Genomic DNA, 21,861 nt, shown 5'->3' on the forward strand with positions numbered 1-21,861 from the left:
AAATTAAACCCGCAATCATTCAAATGCTTTCCACCTCAATTCAATATGGAGGTTTACCTAGTGAAGATCCAAATGCTCAGATCACAAATTTCCTAGAGATTTGCGATACCGTAAAAAAAAAAGGCATTTCTGAAGATGCCATAAAGTTGAGACTCTTTCCTTTCACTCTTAGGGACAAGGCACGATCTTGGTTACAATCACGCCCTGCTGGAAGTTTTACAACATGGGAAGAATTAGCTCAAAAATTTTTAGCAAAATTCTTCCCATCTTCAAAAACTACAAAATTGCAAAATGAGATTATGACCTTTATCCATCACGATCAAGAAAGTTTGTACGAAGCTTGGGAGAGATTCAAAGATTTACTAAGAAAATGCCCTCACCACAGTTTGCCTAAGTGGTTACAAGTTTAAACTTTTTATAATGCATTGTCACCTAATATTAAAATTACTCTGGATGCAGCTGCAGGAGGATCTTTTGAAAGAAAAGAAATCGATGAAGCTTATGATTTGATAGAGGAGATGGCAAGCAATAGCCACTATCAAAGCTCTTCCAAGAGGAGGAAAACTGCAGGAATTTATGAGATTGATGCCATCACTACACTCAATGCCAAGGTAGACAATATGGTAAGAAAGCTAGACTTATTAACCACTAAATCTGTGAATTCCATTGTACAAGCCTGTGATAGATGCAACGAACAACATGGAATTGGAGAATGCATGTTAGATTCTGTAAATCCACAAACCTTGGAGTAAGTAAATTACGTGATGAATCAAGGAAGAAGAAATTACCCTTACTCAAATTCTTATGACAACAGATTGAGAAATCATCCTAATCTTTCGTACGGAAATCCAAATAATACCTTGAACGCACCACCAGGTTTCATACCTCCAGAGAAAAAGCCTCATGACGATCTCCTCACTGCTCTTTCCAAATCACACATGGATTTTATGAACGAAACCAGAGAGAACAATAAAATCCAACAAGCTGCGATAAGGAACTTGGAGATTCAGTTGGTACAATTTGCAAACATGATGGCAGCCGGACCTCAAGGTACGCTACCTAGTAACACTGAGAAAAATCCTAAAGAACAAGTACAAGCCATCACCTTGAGGAGTGGTAAGCAGTTAGAAGGTACAACCAGGATTGAGAAAGAGAAGGAAGAGCAGAGAAAGGTTCCCACCATTGATCTAGAAGAGAAGGAAGAAGTGAAACCTTATGTTCCATCTATCCCCTTTCCACAAAGATTAAAGAAATGCAAGACGATAAGAGTTTCCTCAAGTTTCTTGATGTCTTTAAAAAGCTTCAAATTAACATACCTTTTGCTGAAGCTCTTGCTCAGATGCCCAGTTATGCAAAATTCTTGAAAGAAATTCTGATCAAGAAAAGGAAAATCAATGATCAAGGAATGGTGATGTTCACAGAGGAGTGCAGTGCAATTATTCAAAATAAATTGCCTCCTAAACCAAATGATCCAGGAAGTTTTTCTATCCCTTGTAATATTGGCAATCTTAATTTTGAAAAAGCTTTAGCAAATTTAGGAGCTAGCATTAATCTTATGTCTTATGAAGTGTTTAAGATACTAGAAATGGGGGAGCTAAAGCCAACCAGGATGTCTCTACAATTAGCGGATCGATCAATCAAGTATCTGAAAGGAATTGTAGAAGACATGCTTGTCAAGGTAGGGAAATTCATTTTTCGTGTTGATTTTGTGATTCTTGACATTGATGAAGGTAGGGAAGGATCCTTAATCCTTGGAAGACTCTTTCTTGCAATGCAAGAGCATTGATTGATGTGCACGAAGGAAAATTAACTTTGAGGGTAGGACATGAGGACATAGTCTTTGATGTTTTGAAGTCATGTAAACTCCCTAAGGATAATGATGACTATTTTAGGATTGATGTTGTTGATGAATGTGTAAAAGACAATCTGCATAAGAAGGATAATAATAACATTAATCAAAACATCATAGATGAAGTGAAACCCCAAGGCAAGAATTGAAACAGTTTCCATCTTATTTGAAGCATGCATTCTTAGGTAATAATAGTTCTTTTCCTGTCATTATTTCTTCTCACTTAACACTTGATCAAGAGGAAAAGATATTGCAGGTTCTACGGAAACATAGGAAAGCTTTAGGATGGTCAATTTCTAACTTGCAAGGGATAAGTCCAAGTTTATGTATGCACAAGATCCTAATGGAGGAAGACTAAAAACCTTCAATTGAGCATCAGAGAAGATTGAACCCAAACATGAAGGTGTGGGTCCCGTATATGTATGGCACAACCAAAGAGGGGGGGTGAATTGGGTTTTCTAAAAACATATATAAATTTTAGAAATTCAAAAACAAAATATAGAATTCTAAGTGCAGCGGAAAAATAAAGAACTTGTGAGATTAGAATATGGCTTAGAACTACCTCACAATGTTCTATACATAAAAGATAGAAAGACAATGCAGAGTGCAGCTATTAATTAGAACTGCTTCACAATGTCTTATCCCATATCAGAACTGCTTTATGAAGGAAAGCTATTGTATTTAGAACTTCCTCATAAAGTTTACAAAATCATATAAGACTATGTAAGAGACAATTATTGAAATTAGAACTGCTTCACAAAGCCTTAATCAAGTATCAGAACTACTTTATGATGGAAAGCTATTGTAATTAGAACTTCCTCATAAAGTTTAGAAAATTAATGAGAAACCCAAGTAGTGAAATATTCTGTAAATAGAAGTACAGTTAGAACTTGGTATATTCACTTATCAGAATTCCAGAGTTCTAATATTCAGAGAAGATAAGACTTATTCCAGTTTTAGAACATCAGAACTGTTTTCGTCGAAAATCCCCCCGAAGGACCCGAAAACATCCTTTGTGATTTTTGATGAAATGTGTTTATTTTTTATGCGGTGCCGATAAATCGGTCTTATAAACAATTTTGAGTCGCCACCCATTGTTTAGGCAATGGGACCGTTTTTATAAAAATGACTTCATTTTAAACCCAATTTTGTTTTAAGGCCAAATTATTTTAAAAGACTGGTCAGGCGCAACAATGTGATTCTGGGTAAGGGAATTGGGTACGCCGGCCCGTTGGAAGCCGACGTCCGGAAAAACCGGCCTCTATTATTAACCTATGATTTCTAATTTATTTTAGTTAGAAAAGTCAAATTATTTATTTAATTAAACACAACCCAAATAAATCGGACTGAGTTCCTATTTAGAAATTATTTAATCGTCCCAATTAGATCTAATTATCACATAGCAATTATTCAAATTAAAGCAATTAAATCAAAGCAATTAAACCAAATAAATAAAAGACCCGCTCTTGCCTTATGGTTCAAGGCGGGCGACAAACCAAATCAAAAATATTAAATGGAATAAATAAATAACCCGCTCTTGCCTTATGGTTCAAGGCGGGCGACAAACCGAATCCAAAAAATTATATAAACCGATTCAAAATTAAATACAAAAATTACAAAAATAAAATCACACATAATTATTATTTAACACTAAATATACAAATTATTATTAATAAACATGTAAATTAATTTTAAACATAAATAAATTTACAAACTTAATTCTAAGCATTATAATTATTTTTATTTTCTAAATATGCAAATTATTAATAAATCTACAAATTTAATTTAATTTTTTTTATTTTAAACATAAATTGTAAAGTCCAAATAAATAAACACATGAAATAAATAAACACATAATTAAACCGGATCTAAAAATATATAAATCGAATGAAAAATTAAGTCCATAAACTAATAAAAATAAAACCATTCATAATTATTACTCAATATTTAACTCATATTTTAATTTTTTTAATTTTAATTTTAATTTCATTTTTGCATTCAACCAAAAAAAATAATAAAATTCATACGGATAAATATATAATCAGTATGATGAATAGTAATAAACAGTGCGTAAAAAGAATACAACTTAAATATAACTTAGGAAAATATAAAATGACCAAATATAAATAGACTATAATTTAAAGAAATATAAATTACTAAAAGCATAAAAATAATAAAAATACAAGAATATGTAAAAAAAATGTTAAGAAAATTACCTGATACTCAGATTGAGGATTATGAATGGATCAAAAGTCTTTTTAATCTCCTAGAAGCTTTAAATCCAAGGATTTAAGTGAGTTTTCTTTATATTTATTTTTGCTATTTTCTCTTTTTTATATTTTTAATTCACCTAAAATTAATATCTAATAGCAATCTCTTTTCAAAATTAATTCATAAGAATTTTTGAAAAGAAATTTAAATATTATGAAGTGTAATAGAAATTATAGATTGTAGATTGTATAGTGTAAAGTGTGGTGTAGATTGTAGTGTAGAAGTGTGGTAGTGTCGAGAGAGAGAGAGCGATAGGTGGTATTTATAGAGTTTAGGGAACGCGTGCTACAGTAGCACAGCTACTGTAGCTACGCGTTTTTCCTTTTTTTTTTTTTAAGTTAGTGCATTTGATTAGGGAACGCGTGCTACAGTAGCACAGCTACTGTAGCTACGCGTTTTTCACTTTTTTTTTTAAGTTAGTGCATTTGATTAGGGAACGCGTGCTACAGTAGCACAGCTACTGTAGCTACGCGTTTTTCCCTTTTCTTTTTTTTTTTTTTTTATATATATATTTTTTTATGCTGCACAGCTGCATCACACAGCTGCACAGTAACTGTGTGATGCAGCCATGACGTAATATGATGCAATTCCCTGTTATTTTTATTTTTATTTATTTATTTGTTTATTATTATTTGTTTATTATTATTTTTTTGTTTATTTATTTTTTTTTAAATCCTTGGATTAAAAGACTTTTAGATGGTATTGAACCCATCATCCTCGTATCATCATTGGATCAGGCAGGGCATAAAAAACACGCGTCAACAGTTTGCCCCCACACTTTAGCATTAATTGTATAAACGATTAATGTTAAAGTGGTCCACTGACGCGCCTTCAATCTGGTAATCATCTTCAAAATTCGGTTTGATTGGCTTTGAAGACACCTCCGAAGCTCGGTCGGATTGGCTTGAAGGATTTTGGTTGGACTTGATCATCTGGTCACCTCCTTAGCTCAGTTTGATCGGCTTTGTCGGCTCCCGTTGAATCTGTGATCATCTCCAAAGTTCGGTTTGATTGGCTTTAGAGGATTTTGTCGAATTTGTGATCTCTCCAAAGCTCGGTTTGATTGGCTTTGAAGATACCTCCGAGGCTCGGTTTGATCGGCCTGAAGGCTCCAGTTTCAAGGTTTTGTTGAATTGACTTGAAAACATTTTCAAAAGAAAGAGCAATTTCTCTTCAGCTCGGCATAGTCGGCTTCTGAGAATGTTTGAAAAGAGACCAAAGCACGGCGTAGTCGGCTTGGTTGTTTACTTCCTCAGCTCGGCGTAGTCGGCTTCAGAGAGTTTGAAAAGAGACCAAAGCACGGTGTAGTCGGCTTGGTTGTTTACTTCCTCCGCTCGGCGTAGTCGGCTTCAGAGAGTTTGAAAAGAGACCAAAGCACAACATAGTCGGCTTGGTTGTTTACTTCCTCAGCTCGGCGTAGTCGGCTTCAGAGAGTTTGAAAAGAGGCTTGGGTGTTTACTTCCTCAGCTCGGCGTAGTCGGCTTCAGAGAGTTTGAAAAGAGACCAAAGCACGTCATAGTCGGCTTGGTTGTTTACTTCCTCGGCTCGGCATAGTCGGCTTCAGAGAGTTTGAAAACAGACCAAAGCACGGCATAGTCGGCTTCAGGGGATTTTGAAAAGAATCCAAAGAACGGTTTGATCGGCTTTGTTGTCCACCTCCTCAGCTCAGTTTGATCAGCTAGGGAGGATTTTGTTGTTGAAAAGACCTGAAGGCTCCAGTCGGACTACTTTAGCGTTCTAAGCATTGGCAGTCATCTGGCCACGTTCATGGGTTCTGTCGAGAAGAGCAATTTCTCCTCAGCTCAGTTGAATCGGCTTCGGAGTTTTTAGTATGGAGAATGTCTTGATCAGCTTCGCAATACACCATCACTGATCAAGAAAGGGACCCAGCTTCTCAATACATCATCACTGCTTGGTGGGACCTAACGGCTTTGAGAGACCATCACTGGTTGGTCATTGAGATTGTCCTGATCAGCTTCGCAATACATCATCACTAATCAGGAAAGGGATTGACTCGATCAACTTCGCAATACATCATCATTGACCGGGAGGAGAAAACCCAAACAGCTTCGCAATACATCATCACTGTTCGGAGGTTGAAATTGTTCTGATTAGCTTCGCAACACAACATCACTAATTAGGAAAAGGATTGACTCGATCAACTTCGCAATACATCATCATTGACCGGGAGGATAAAACCCAAACAGCTTCGCAATACATCATCACTGCTTGGTGGGACCTAACGGCTTCGAGAAACCATCAATGGTTGGTCATTGAGATGGTCCTGATCAGCTTCGCAATACATCATCACTAATCAGGAAAGGGATTGACTCGATCAACTTCGCAATACATCATCATTGACCGGGAGGAGAAAACCCAAACAGCTTCGCAATACATCATCACTGCTTGACCTGAAAACATTTTCAAAAGAAAAGAGCAATTTCTGTGTACAAACAGATCTTGCCTTTGTTAGATGTTGGAGCATCACATGCCCCCATGCATTAATAATCATGAATTTTTTGACATTTGGAATTTTGCATCAGGACAAAGGATTGTATTTTTGCCCCCAGTTTGGAATTCTGTCTTGAGACCAAAAATATTATCTTTTAAGCAAACCTTGAAAATTTTATTTTTTTTATCCATTGCAACTTTGAATTTAACAAAAGTCTTTTAAATTTTAACAAAAATTGCTGTTTTCTTTTTTTTCTCAAATTTTCAGGTATACTTTTCCTGATGCGGTGTTGAAAGAAAACTTACCTGGAGGTTGAGGGGATGTGCTGAGTTTGCCCCCTGTGTGGCAAGTGACTCCAAATTGATTGTTTTTTAATTTTTTTTTTTTGAGACTGTTGCTTTATTTCACTTTATTCGAATGCCTCATCTCCTGCATCTCCGGATGTTTCCACCGCTATCCTTTTTTTTCGATTTGTTTTGTTCCTGCACAGAGAAAACAAAACCATAGGGACAAAAAGGAGGTATTCCACTCACTTGCAGGAATGGTCAACCTTGTTAGTGCGGACTTTATTCCAAAATTGACAAAAGGCAATAAAATGAAAGCTAGAATTGACGCAAGAGAAGACTTACCGCTTTATTCGGACGTCATTTGTCCGTGTGCTGCTTTTTTTTCTTTTTTTTTTTGATTGATTTTTTTTTTATTTGCTTTGTTCCTACACAGAGCCACGGAAACAAAAAGAGACATACCACTCATTCGCAAGAGTGGTCCACCTTGTTAATGCGGGCATAAATGCCCATCTTCTTTATTCCAAAACGGACAAAAGGCAATAAAAATGAAAGCTAACCAAAGCCATAGAAATAAAAAGGAGGCATCCAACTCACCTGCGAGAGTGGTCCAATTAATGTGGGCATAAATGCCCATCTACTGCAAGAGTGGTCCACCGCTTTTTTTCTTTATTGATTCCTGTTTTCTGCACTTAGAGATAGCAAGAGTGGTCCACCGCTTTTTTTCTTTATTGATTCCTGTTTTCTGCACTTAGAGATAGCAAAAGACAACAACAAAAATTTTTTTTTTGAAATTATTTGCTGGATTAGCATTTGGGGCTCTTGCCCTTGGATTAAAAAATGAAAGCACATTAAAGCGGATTATTTAGCTGAGGACAAAAATTTACATTTTGTTTTTTTGGAAAGAGAGGGTGATTGGATAAAATGTGCAACTCCCTCATGTATAAAAACATTTTTTTTGTTTTGTTTTTTCTTCGAATTGTATTCCTATAATCACTTTAAAATAACCACGAGCAAACGTAAAATGTATAAAAACAACATGCAATCATGCAAATCAAATGAAAATACCATAACAAAATTTGCCCGCTTTGTGAGGCTATCAATTCCTCCGCACTTAGTTCTGTGCTTGTCTCTAAGCAAAACATTAATCTTTTTTGAACTCATGTTGATCATGTTTATTTTTGCTCGTTGATTTAGACTTCTTAAGTAATAGACCAAAGATAAGAGATTGAAGTGTTTATGAACCAAGTAGTATAAATGAATATGACATTCAAAATTGTCAATATGGCTATACAAAATCTAGTCATTCAAAATGTGATATAAGCAATCCTCCTACCTTAAAATGCAAAATAGGAAGTACTTAGGACAATTCTAGCACAGACGTATTGTTTCTTATCTCAAGGTATTTTTAGATAACCTATTTCTTTTTCACAAAGTGGTTGCATTTTATGCTCTATACCACATTTTCCCTTTTTTTTTTCTCTCTCTTTTTTTTTTTTTTTTTAGAGAGATGTGGGAATGTAAATAATAAGTGGTCGCATTTTATGCTCCGTACCACTTTGTTTTAGAACCGATTTCCATTATTCCCTCTATTGTTTTTTTTTTTTGTTTTTCTCTTAAAATACCCTCATCCTTTATTGACTCGAAACATACAAGTATTATGGCTTTAGTTTCCCTTTCCTTCCTATTCTTCATTTAAGTTAGGATTCATGCTTCTCTAAAGTCAAAGATAAATTAAAGATTAATATTTGCAAAGAAATATTTTATATGTCATATCTTAATAACTAAGTTCATAAAAGCATTTAAATCTCTTAATCATGGTATATTATTCAAGACTTCTATCTCAACAAGCAAAATACGAACCAATCAACATGTAGAGACTAAAACATTGAACTAAGGCAAAGAAGTTGACCCTTTTTTTTCGTCAAAGTTTTTTTTTTTTTTTTTTTTTTTTTTTGTCAATCGATTTTTTTTATAAGTGAAATGAAATGAAAATATAGTTCTCTTCCACACTTGAAAGACACAATGTCTTCATCGTGGGAGAATACACGCATAAAATACAAAATGCACATGCATAAAACACACAAGAAATTAAAAAGAAATGAAAAACAAAGGACAGAAAATCCCTAGGCCTCCCGAACCTGAAGGTGACAGAGTAAAAAAGATTTTTTTTAAATTTTTTTTTATTATTATTTTTTTGGAAATATCTCATCCACTTCCATTCCATGCATGCTTGGTTTGCCTGGATCGTGTGCAGTTGTTGTCCCATGTCAAAAACTGTGATCTGCAAATTCTCCTGTGTTTGCTGTAAGGCATCTACTTCTCTTGTTTGAGAAGACGATGTGAATGGTTCTTTGCCTTTTTTCTGTCTTTGCACTTATATGCATGAAGAATATAGGCACATGGATTAGAAATGCAAATCTAATGTGCTAATGATCAGTATGGAAATAAGATCTTGTTTTATTATGATTGGACCTAAAATTCAGCATGAATAACATAGCAATTATTTACTTTGCACTAAAACATTTATGGCATTATCTGTCGTCGACCATTCCTTTTGGATTTTACAGTCGGCTATTTTCTCTCAAGTCCCTAATTTTTGCCTTGGAATGAAAGAATTTCCAAGCGGATTTTTTTTTTTTTTTGGTGTCCTTACTTTTTGCCTTGGAACAAATGGTCCCAAGCAGGATCTAATTTTGATTAATTACAATTTTTTTTGCAATCTCACGCTTATTTTCAAATAATGCGGGATATGTGAAAATTCAAAGGAATCTCAACCCCCCTTATAGCTCTCTTTTTTTTTTGGGTATCAATTCACTATAAACGATTGCATTATGTTATTCAAAACGAATTTGAGGTCCCGTCTCAAAATCAAGATCAAACGTCCGTACCAAAACTTGGCTCTTATTAATGTATGGCTGAAACAAAAAATATTAAATGACGCATGAATGACACAACATATGTACAATTTATATCATACAGGGGAACGGGAGTTGGGAAATGCATGCTTTCCAACCTTATTTCTCCCACACACGAATTCTGTTGGTATAAATTCCGACATCTGTTTCCTAGGAATTGGTCTAATCTCGACAACCAACAGGGGGTTTTGAGATTGACGATATAAACTCTCGGAAATGAATGTGGCATAACAACAGCAAATAGAATCGGGTACACCTTAGGGGAAGTAACTAAGGTTTTTTCAACTATATGCATTGGCTTTAGTCTTATTGGGCTTAACAAAGTCTGGGTTCCGCAAACAGGATTCGGGCTTTGTTGGGCCTACTCCTTTTGACGCACCTTTAAGGTACTAGGCTTGCGGTTGGTAGTAATGTTAATTCTCGGATGGATGCACCTAAATCGCATGGTTTAGGCTAGATCCACCGTCAAACTTAACACCAGTACCGAAGGGTAGCATGGGTAGAATGAGGTGAGAAGAGAGAAATGCGAATGAATGCAAAAATCCTAAAAAGAAAAGGAAAGCAATTAAACATATTCGGACGATTAAATAATTTTCCAACGGCTTTCTAACCAATTTTATTTATTTTTTTTTTTTTAGAAAACATAGGTTTTTAGAGTTAATTCCTAATCACAACCATCTAATTAAAAAATAATCGGGGACTAGTGGTTGTATCCCCAGTGAAGTCGCCAATCTGTTTTCGTCGAAAATCCCCCCGAAGGACCCGAAAACATCCTTTGTGATTTTTGATGAAATGTGTTTATTTTTGATGCGGTGCCGATAAATCGGTCTTATAAACAATTTTGAGTCGCCACCCATTGTTTAGGCAATGAGACCGTTTTTATAAAAATGACTTCATTTTAAACCCAATTTTGTTTTAAGGCCAAATTATTTTAAAAGACTGGTCAGGCGCAACAATGTGATTCTGGGTAAGGGAATTGGATACGCCGGCCCGTTGGAAGCCGACGTCCGGAAAAACCGGCCTCTATTATTAACCTATGATTTCTAATTTATTTTAGTTAGAAAAGCCAAATTATTTATTTAATTAAACACAACCCAAATAAATCGGACCGAGTTCCTATTTAGAAATTATTTAATCGTCCCAATCAGATCTAATTATCACATAGCAATTATTCAAATTAAAGCAATTAAATCAAAGCAATTAAACCAAATAAATAAAAGACCCGCTCTTGCCTTATGGTTCAAGGCGGGCGACAAACCGAATCCAAAAAATTATATAAACCGATTCAAAATTAAATACAAAAATTACAAAAATAAAATCACACATAATTATTATTTAACACTAAATATACAAATTATTATTAATAAACATGTAAATTAATTTTAAACATAAATAAATTTACAAACTTAATTCTAAGCATTATAATTATTTTTATTTTCTGAATATGCAAATTATTAATAAATCTACAAATTTAATTTTTTTTTATTTATTTTAAACATAAATTGTAAAGTCCAAATAAATAAACACATGAAATAAATAAACACATAATTAAACCGGATCTAAAAATATATAAATCGAATGAAAAATTAAGTCCATAAACTAATAAAAATAAAACCATTCATAATTATTACTCAATATTTAACTCATATTTTAATTTTTTAATTTTAATTTTAATTCCATTTTTGCATTCAACCAAAAAAAATAATAAAATTCATACGGATAAATATATAATCAGTATGATGAATAGTAATAAACAGTGCGTAAAAAGAATACAACTTAAATATAACTTAGGAAAATATAAAATGACCAAATATAAATAGACTATAATTTAAAGAAATATAAATTACTAAAAGCATAAAAATAATAAAAATACAAGAATATGTAAAAAAAATGTTAAGAAAATTACCTGATACTCAGATTGAGGATTATGAATGGATCAAAAGTCTTTTTAATCTCCTAGAAGCTTTAAATCCAAGGATTTAAGTGAGTTTTCTTTATATTTATTTTTGCTATTTTCTCTTTTTTATATTTTTAATTCACCTAAAATTAATATCTAATAGCAATCTCTTTTCAAAATTAATTCATAAGAATTTTTGAAAAGAAATTTAAATATTATGAAGTGTAATAGAAATTATAGATTGTAGATTGTATAGTGTAGAAGTGTGGTGTAGATTGTAGTGTAGAAGTGTGGTAGTGTCGAGAGAGAGAGAGAGGAAGAGAGAGAGAGCGAGAGAGCCCCTTGTGTAGGTGGTATTTATAGAGTTTAGGGAACGCGTGCTACAGTAGCACAGCTACTGTAGCTACGCGTTTTTCCCTTTTCTTTTCTTTTTTTTTTTTATATATATATATTTTTTTATGCTGCACAGTAACTGTGTGATGCAGCCATGACGTAATATGATGCAATTCCCTTTTATTTTTATTTTTATTTATTTATTTGTTTATTATTATTTGTTTATTATTATTTTTTTGTTTATTTTTTTTTTTTAAATCCTTGGATTAAAAGACTTTTAGATGGTATTGAACCCATCATCATTGGATCAGGCAAGGCATAAAAAACACGCGTCAACAAGAACCAATAACAACATTAGCATTTCTAAAATCTAAACCGAAGTATAAATAAAGCAGTATCAAGCAAACTTCAGAAATTAGAAAAGATCAACACAGTGATTTATAGTGGTTCGGCACTAACTCGCCTATATCCACTCCCCAAGACTCATCTTGAAATCCTCAACTATGTTATCTCTTTTCAAGGGTAAGAGACAAACTGAAACAATCCGAAAATTTAATTTCATAGAATTTTCATTTAAAAATAAAATTTTTATTTCAACCAATAAGATTACACTAGCTAGTATTTTATTATTGCTAAACTAGACCCGTAAACCAATTTGATTTTTTCGAAAACCAAGCTAATTGAGCCAAATCATAGAATTAGACCAAACCGGTTCGAATCGAACCGGAATGGTCTATAAGCCCAAGATTTTTCTTTCTTTTCTTTTTCTTTTTTTTCTTTTTTTTTCTTTCTTTTTTTCTTTCCCCTTCTCCTTCCTTGCGCAAGTACCAGCGCGCGACCTCGCTGCCTCTCCTCTCTGGTTTTCCGACCACCAGAACCAGCGCCTCCTCGCCGTCGACTCCTCGCCGCAGCAGCCCGCCTTCCTTCCCTTCTCTCCGTTTCCGTTTCTGGTGAGCGCAAGAGTCACAGCGAAGCTGGGGACCTTAGCGCGATCGAGACAGTCGCGTCTCCGTCCTTCCCTCCGAGCAACTCCGACTATACTCTCCGGCGAGGTAAGTTGATTGTCCTCCCATTTCACTCCTTTAGAAATCATTTTGCATAGATTAGGCGATTTAACGCAGGAATTGATCAAAATGGGACTTAGGGATTTAAGAAATAAAAATTGGGGTTTTGTTAGATATTGACATAAATTGCAGTAGTTGGCTATAGAACTGAGTTCTATATGAAATTTGCTGCGTCTTGGCGTAAGAATTGCAAGATTTAGGAACCAAGGTACCTCCGGCCACCATAGACGGCGGCGACAGCGGTGGATTCGGTGACTAGAATTCCTCATAGGCAGTATATACCAATTTTTACATAGAATCTAGTTTTGCAATTAGTTTTGCACTTTGATATTGTATAGTGTTCGAATCATTAGACGACAGAAATCGAAAATTAGTCTTCTAAGCCGTAAATATCACAGAAAGTTAAATTAAGGAGGGGTTGGTAGAAATGCAGTAACTAAGTTATTGGGTATTCTAATCACATGAATAAATTGGTTGTTAGCTTATTTTGTTAGCATGACTTGAGATTAAATCGAAGTTATACTTGGCTTATTAAAAGAAAATCTAGGATTTAGTGTTGTAAATAATTGGTTATAGGTCCTGAAATATAAATAGGTGCAGTCAAACAAACCATTTATTTGATTGTGATTAAATTTGAAGGGTGAAAATCAATGATGGGTAGGCATATAAATAAGACTTATTGATTCAATTTAAGAAATTATTTTGTTTTTACTTATTAAGTAATTCATAGTAAATTATGGATTCAAGATATTGATTTTATAATTACTGTATAACGAAGAATGGTGGGTTGATAATGATAGGAGGATGGGGATTTTATTTAAAGTTCTTTGCCTGGTGGATGGGCTGCCGATCGTTCTACGGTAATTTAAACTAGATGTTGAGTATGATTAAGGAGAGATGTTGTCGGGTGTTCGGCGGAATATTTAAAAGCTAATAGGCCAAGTGTATTATTAGAAATCATTAGTTGACTAATAGAGTTATAATAGGATACGAGTTACTATTGATTAAATTTATGGGTGCAAATAAGTGTAGTACAAAAACTTAGTAAATGCTAATAATTATACTAAGATAAGATGAATAAATATTCTACTAATAAATCAAATAGATTATAAGTTAGAATTCAAACATTGATCGAGAAATCTTAAACACATAACTTCAACTGGGAAAATACGACAATTGCATTTAAGATAGTATACCATTTGTTTGAACTATAGGATAGTTTATAAGCTGGTCTTTAAAAGATTTCGATATTATTTCAGCAAGTAGCATTGTAACTAGAACATAAAATTGTAATATCTGTAATTGTGTTCTTATATGTATATAGATATATAAAAGATTTCATTTATTTGTCAATTAGCTAAAGAAGCTGATTATATTTATGTGAAGCAAAGAATGTTCAGTAATATTATTGGAACACGTTTGAAGATTATTATAAGTTGTGAATTAATAGTTGAATGTTGACATTATTATTTGGATGGAGGAAGGGAAATTTAACTGTTTGATCGCCCGACGGATGGGCTGTGTGCATTGAATGATTAATATATATATTATTGTGATATTTGAGTAGGTAAATAGCCCAATTTTTAGGGGAGGTGCTGCCGAAATTTCGATAGAACTTAGACTAGTCTTAGTTAACAATATAAAGTAATAGGTTTATTTAGAATAATTCTATAACTTAATACATAGTAAATAAAGTATTCTAATTATTTTACTATCATCTATTTACTTAATTATTCAATTACTTATTTATTTTCATTGTTATTGTTTATTTTCATTATTATTATTTATTCTATCATTGTTGTTTATTGTTAATATTATTTATTTATTTGCATTTGAGTATGAATGTCTAATTGTGTATTGCATTCCGATGTTTAACTTTGCAATATTTCTGCAATTAATTGCAATGCTTGATTAGTTGTGATGTGACAATGCCTTGCTTTGTTTGTGTGGAATTGGGATGAAGTGGGTCACCATGGGTTTGTGAGACTGTTTCTGTTATACGGATCCTGATTTTGATTCTGTTATATCCTGATTCTGTTATATGGATCCTGATTCTGTTTCTGTTAGCCGGGTAAATGGGAGATCGGCGCCCCCGTGTGCACCTACCGTTACCATTATTGTTAACCACAGGCTGGCTTCTTTATTGGGCGCACCGGATAATCTAGATTTGATCGCAGCCCGCAGGGTGGCCTCCTGTTGTGAGCGCCTGATGATCTAGATTTGATGGAGACGACCGGGTTGCCTCCTGTTGGTATGGAAAAGAAAAGAGAGAATGGAAAAATAATGAGAGGGCTGGTCAAGTGAGGATTAGACCGGTCGGCCAGTATGGGGGATCGGCTCCCTGGTGCACATGTGAGAGGATGAGCCATGTGGGAGGACGGCTCATCGGGGGTTCGGTGACTCCACTGACTAATTTCCACGTGATGTGATTATATGAAGATGTTAATAATTGTGAGTGCTGGTGATATGCCATTTGTGTGACTGGCTGTGTGAGCATATACCTAGTCGGATGACTAGGTTGATATATTTATACAATTGTGTGAATGCGTGTGTTGTGCAATAATTATTATTCATTAATAAACTCACATCTCTTTTGTTCAAATCTTTCAGGAAGTAGCATTTTCTAAATCCCAGCTATAACTCTGCTCTTCGCCGTTAAAAAAGAAATTCGCTAATTTTAGTATTGATCAATTAAATAGATAAATGTCAGAAGACTTATATGTATACATCTGTCAGTAAACTCCGCAGTTATAGAACTTGTATACTTTTAAGTTGTGTATTATTATAGATGGAATAATTCTGTGAGCCTGTATTATAACTATAGTGTATTGTAAGCAGGGGAATTTGTAAATGTTTAAAATTTTATTGAGATAGCAAATTTGTAGTGTTTCAGGCTTACTACGGGCCTCGGGGGCCTTAAGCTTACCTGGGCCCTAGTGCCGGTCCGGTCCATGGAAACAGGTCGTGACAAAGTTGGTATCAGAGCTTAGGTTAGGGTTCTAGGACACAACTGCGAAGTATAGGAAATTTCTTTATGTTGGGATCGGCCGTAACCAACATAAGGAAGGAAACTTGTGATTTTCCTCCCTAGGGAATAGAGTAATACCTGATGGTAGTGGATTGGCCTGATCACCCAGTACACTACTTTTCATGCGAGCTCTATTCCTATAGTGAATAGGATAGTGTAGAGAATAAATAGATTTTTTCATTTGTATGGTGGATTGATGAATTTTGGGTGATTAGGAATCGGTATTTTAGTATTCAGTTCGGCTACTGAATTTCTTTAAAATTTCTTTTTATTGTTTTATTTACTTGATATTGATATTTAAATTTAAAACCTCATTTTTATTTTGAATTCAAATTGTGTTATGATGAATAAATTGAAAATTGATTATTTATATAGAAAATTATTTTTGAAAGTTGTCTATTTATATCACGGGGCCAGTTAGGTGAAACAACAAGGTAAGTTGATCGTGAGTATGGTTAGAACTTAAAAAGAAAGTTTTAGGAAGAACAAGATTAAAGGTAGTAATGAGAAATGGTGATGTTAATAAGAAGTAAGTAGACAATTAATAGTTGAAATAAGGACACAAATGTTGGAAAAGTTTGAGGAGACAACTTTAGTTTAGAAGCGAGGTTGCAAAATAAATGGAAGGAATAATATTAGGAATGGACTTGAATGGTTTAAGGATATAGAAATGGTATATGTAACAAGGTGTAATATATGCTAGGAGCAAGTGGTAGACAAATCAAAGTAATTTATAAATATCTTACTCGACTTGAATAAGAGAATATTGTTTGATTAAGGACAAATGAGATAGGTAAGTTAAATATAAAGTTGACTCACGTTAGTGATAGGTAGACGTATGGCTAATTAAGACTTTTAATTAAACGTTAAGACTATAGTTTAGAAATTTCTAGTCCATGATATGGACAGAAAAGTGAGAAGTTATTAGTATATATGCATTAGGCGATAAAAAGCTAATGAGATTGATTTGATGTGATATTTGGGTGTTAAGATAGCATTAGGTCAGGACTTAAGAAATTTTTATAGAAGACATTTGTATTGATGTGTAATTTGATGAAAGCGTATAGTTAGAGTAAATAATAAGTTTTAGATTGAAATGTTGGTGATTAGATAGATCACGATTAACAATGATTAATAGACGAAATAATTAATAAGAATACTCTAATATATCTAGAATGGATTAATAGGCAACATAAGCACAATGGAAGGTTATCAAATGAGATTTGGGCTATTAACTGAAATTTGAACGATTAAAAGATGTTATTATGAAAGTCGATTTTAGTGGTAAGTATTAAGATAACTTAAGGAATAAGTACCAGAAAGAGACGCTGGCGGTTAAGTGGAAGGAGTGAAAATTTTTATAGGAGTGAAATAGCTAGGGGCCGCAGTGATCTAGGAGCTATATAACAGATGAACTAGTCTATGGTAAAGATATCATAGGGACAATCGAATTGGTATAGATGAGAAACAAAGACAGTTATTTCGAAGTGCCCTATGATATAATAGACAACGGAAGTAACAAACGATTTTTCTTAAAGTTTTGAATTAAAGTAATAAGTTCTTGAATATTTGATTAATAAGAGTTTTAGTAAGTATATATGTAAATTAAATGAGATAATTTTTATCACTATATATAAAATCAAATTTCAATTATTTTTTGTTTTCGTAAGCTATGAATTATTATTATTATTATTATTATTATTATTATTATTATTATTATTATTATTATTATGCATGTTACTGCTAAACTCGGTTTTATTGAACGACTTTCTAAAGATTTCAGTAGCTGACTGATAATAGAAATTGGAGGTTATAGTAATAGACTTAAGTTTCCTGTGAGTTTTAATCAAGTGACAATAAATGTAATAGATGGTTGAACGAATACATTTTGAGTGTGATGGAACCTTGTTTGCTAGTTTAAGGGGTTTGAGTTATAATGAAACCATCCATTCATTATTCTTGGATGTCAATCAAATGATAATTTGTTTGTTAAATATCCTTACATGCTTTCTTTTCTAGTTGCATTCCTATTTCTTGCTCATTTCTAAAATTCGAGGACGAATTTTTTATAAGGTGGGGAGATTGAAACAATCCGAAAATTTAATTTCATAGAATTTTCATTTAAAAATAAAATTTTTATTTCAACCAATAAGATTACACCAGCTAGTATTTTATTATTGCTAAACTAGACCCGTAAACCAATTTGATTTTTTCGAAAACCAAGCTAATTGAGCCAAATCATAGAATTAGACCAAACCGGTTCGAATCGAACCGGAATGGTCTAGAAGCCCAAGATTTTTCTTTCTTTTCTTTTTCTTTTTTTTTCTTTTTTTTTCTTTCTTTTTTTCTTTCCCCTTCTCCTTCCTTGCGCAAGTACCAGCGCGCGACCTCGCTGCCTCTCCTCTCTGGTTTTCCGACCACCAGAACCAGCGCCTCCTCGCCGTCGACTCCTCGCCGCAGCAGCCCGCCTTCCTTCCCTTCTCTCCGTTTCCGTTTTTGGTGAGCGCAAGAGTCACAGCGAAGCTGGGGACCTTAGCGCGATCGAGACAGTCGCGTCTCCGTCCTTCCCTCCGAGCAACTCCGACTATACTCTCCGGCGAGGTAAGTTGATTGTCCTCCCATTTCACTCCTTTAGAAATCATTTTGCATAGATTAGGCGATTTAACGCAGGAATTGATCAAAATGGGACTTAGGGATTTAAGAAATAAAAATTGGGGTTTTGTTAGATATTGACATAAATTGCAGTAGTTGGCTATAGAACTGAGTTCTATATGAAATTTGCTGCGTCTTGGCGTAAGAATTGCAAGATTTAGGAACCAAGGTACCTCCGGCCACCATAGACGGCGGCGACAGCGGTGGATTCGGTGACTAGAATTCCTCATAGGCAGTATATACCAATTTTTACATAGAATCTAGTTTTGCAATTAGTTTTGCACTTTGATATTGTATAGTGTTCGAATCATTAGACGACAGAAATCGAAAATTAGTCTTCTAAGCCGTAAATATCACAGAAAGTTAAATTAAGGAGGGGTTGGTAGAAATGCAGTAACTAAGTTATTGGGTATTCTAATCACATGAATAAATTGGTTGTTAGCTTATTTTGTTAGCATGACTTGAGATTAAATCGAAGTTATACTTGGCTTATTAAAAGAAAATCTAGGATTTAGTGTTGTAAATAATTGGTTATAGGTCCTGAAATATAAATAGGTGCAGTCAAACAAACCATTTATTTGATTGTGATTAAATTTGAAGGGTGAAAATCAATTATGGGTAGGCATATAAATAAGACTTATTGATTCAATTTAAGAAATTATTTTGTTTTTACTTATTAAGTAATTCATAGTAAATTATGGATTCAAGATATTGATTTTATAATTACTGTATAACGAAGAATGGTGGGTTGATAATGATAGGAGGATGGGGATTTTATTTAAAGTTCTTTGCCTGGTGGATGGGCTGCCGATCGTTCTACGGTAATTTAAACTAGATGTTGAGTATGATTAAGGAGAGATGTTGTCGGGTGTTCGGCGGAATATTTAAAAGCTAATAGGCCAAGTGTATTATTAGAAATCATTAGTTGACTAATAGAGTTATAATAGGATACGAGTTACTATTGATTAAATTTATGGGTGCAAATAAGTGTAGTACAAAAACTTAGTAAATGCTAATAATTATACTAAGATAAGATGAATAAATATTCTACTAATAAATCAAATAGATTATAAGTTAAAATTCAAACATTGATCGAGAAATCTTAAACACATAACTTCAACTGGGAAAATACGACAATTGCATTTAAGATAGTATACCATTTGTTTGAACTATAGGATAGTTTATAAGCTGGTCTTTAAAAGATTTCGATATTATTTCAGCAAGTAGCATTGTAACTAGAACATAAAATTGTAATATCTGTAATTGTGTTCTTATATGTATATAGATATATAAAAGATTTCATTTATTTGTCAATTAGCTAAAGAAGCTGATTATATTTATGTGAAGCAAAGAATGTTCAGTAATATTATTGGAACACGTTTGAAGATTATTATAAGTTGTGAATTAATAGTTGAATGTTGACATTATTATTTGGATGGAGGAAGGGAAATTTAACTGTTTGATCACCCGACGGATGGGCTGTGTGCATTGAATGATTAATATATATATTATTGTGATATTTGAGTAGGTAAATAGCCCAATTTTTAGGGGAGGTGCTGCCGAAATTTCGATAGAACTTAGACTAGTCTTAGTTAACAATATAAAGTAATAGGTTTATTTAGAATAATTCTATAACTTAATACATAGTAAATAAAGTATTCTAATTATTTTACTATCATCTATTTACTTAATTATTCAATTACTTATTTATTTTCATTGTTATTGTTTATTTTCATTATTATTATTTATTCTATCATTGTTGTTTATTGTTAATATTATTTATTTATTTGCATTTGAGTATGAATGTCTAATTGTGTATTGCATTCCGATGTTTAACTTTGCAATATTTCTGCAATTAATTGCAATGCTTGATTAGTTGTGATGTGACAATGCCTTGCTTTGTTTGTGTGGAATTGGGATGAAGTGGGTCACCATGGGTTTGTGAGACTGTTTCTGTTATACGGATCCTGATTTTGATTCTGTTATATCCTGATTCTGTTATATGGATCCTGATTCTGTTTCTGTTAGCCGGGTAAATGGGAGATCGGCGCCCCCGTGTGCACCTACCGTTACCGTTATTGTTAACCACAGGCTGGCTTCTTTATTGGGCGCACCGGATAATCTAGATTTGATCGCAGCCCGCAGGGTGGCCTCCTGTTGTGAGCGCCTGATGATCTAGATTTGATGGAGACGACCGGGTTGCCTCCTGTTGGTATGGAAAAGAAAAGAGAGAATGGAAAAATAATGAGAGGGCTGGTCAAGTGAGGATTAGACCGGTCGGCCAGTATGGGGGATCGGCTCCCTGGTGCACATGTGAGAGGATGAGCCATGTGGGAGGACGGCTCATCGGGGGTTCGGTGACTCCACTGACTAATTTCCACGTGATGTGATTATATGAAGATGTTAATAATTGTGAGTGCTGGTGATATGCCATTTGTGTGACTGGCTGTGTGAGCATATACCTAGTCGGATGACTAGGTTGATATATTTATACAATTGTGTGAATGCGTGTGTTGTGCAATAATTATTATTCATTAATAAACTCACATCTCTTTTGTTCAAATCTTTCAGGAAGTAGCATTTTCTAAATCCCAGCTATAACTCTGCTCTTCGCCGTTAAAAAAGAAATTCGCTAATTTTAGTATTGATCAATTAAATAGATAAATGTCCGAAGACTTATATGTATACATCCGTCAGTAAACTCCGCAGTTATAGAACTTGTATACTTTTAAGTTGTGTATTATTATAGATGGAATAATTCTGTGAGCCTGTATTATAACTATAGTGTATTGTAAGCAGGGGAATTTGTAAATGTTTAAAATTTTATTGAGATAGCAAATTTGTAGTGTTTCAGGCTTACTACGGGCCTCGGGGGCCTTAAGCTTACCTGGGCCCTAGTGCCGGTCCGGTCCATGGAAACAGGTCGTGACACAAACCAACAGTACAAGGCAATAGATCAACACCTAGATCTACCCTTTATCCCACTAGATTTTCCAAAGGTTCTAGTTACCCTCAACCCTTTCTATTTTTGGCAGAGTACAAAAACTCAATTCAAGACATTAGAATCTCACACAAGGAGAAGGTCGCTTGATAACCTCTTTCACAATAGCTTC

The 21,861-nt window shown here is 33.9% G+C and overlaps 1 protein-coding gene, 2 long non-coding RNA genes and 1 other non-coding gene across 4 annotated transcripts; 3 read left to right on the forward strand and 1 right to left on the reverse strand.

The window, feature by feature from the left end:
* Window positions 1–280: 280 nt before the first annotated feature.
* LOC119370560 (small nucleolar RNA R71) lies at window positions 281–388 on the reverse strand. Its single transcript, XR_005178071.1, has one exon. It is a non-coding gene; the product is annotated as a small nucleolar RNA R71 (small nucleolar RNA).
* A 1,197-nt stretch (window positions 389–1,585) lies between these two features.
* LOC105631100 (uncharacterized) lies at window positions 1,586–1,998 on the forward strand. Its single transcript, XM_089726288.1, has 2 exons — window positions 1,586–1,730; window positions 1,823–1,998. Exons 1-2 carry the CDS (start codon window positions 1,586–1,588, stop codon window positions 1,996–1,998), a joined length of 321 nt encoding a protein of 106 aa, XP_089582414.1.
* Window positions 1,999–12,838: 10,840 nt separating this feature from the next.
* LOC149493618 (uncharacterized) lies at window positions 12,839–15,954 on the forward strand. Its single transcript, XR_016322646.1, has 2 exons — window positions 12,839–13,056; window positions 15,679–15,954. It is a non-coding gene; the product is annotated as an uncharacterized LOC149493618 (long non-coding RNA).
* Window positions 15,955–18,483: 2,529 nt separating this feature from the next.
* On the forward strand, window positions 18,484–21,595 carry LOC149493619 (uncharacterized). The gene is made up of 2 exons (XR_016322627.1): window positions 18,484–18,697; window positions 21,320–21,595. It is a non-coding gene; the product is annotated as an uncharacterized LOC149493619 (long non-coding RNA).
* Window positions 21,596–21,861: the final 266 nt, after the last annotated feature.

Source organism: Jatropha curcas, chromosome 9, assembly GCF_041381405.1.
Source record: "Jatropha curcas cultivar XTBG-Jc1 chromosome 9, XTBG_Jcur_1.0, whole genome shotgun sequence".
In the NCBI taxonomy this organism is placed as follows: domain Eukaryota; kingdom Viridiplantae; phylum Streptophyta; class Magnoliopsida; order Malpighiales; family Euphorbiaceae; genus Jatropha; species Jatropha curcas.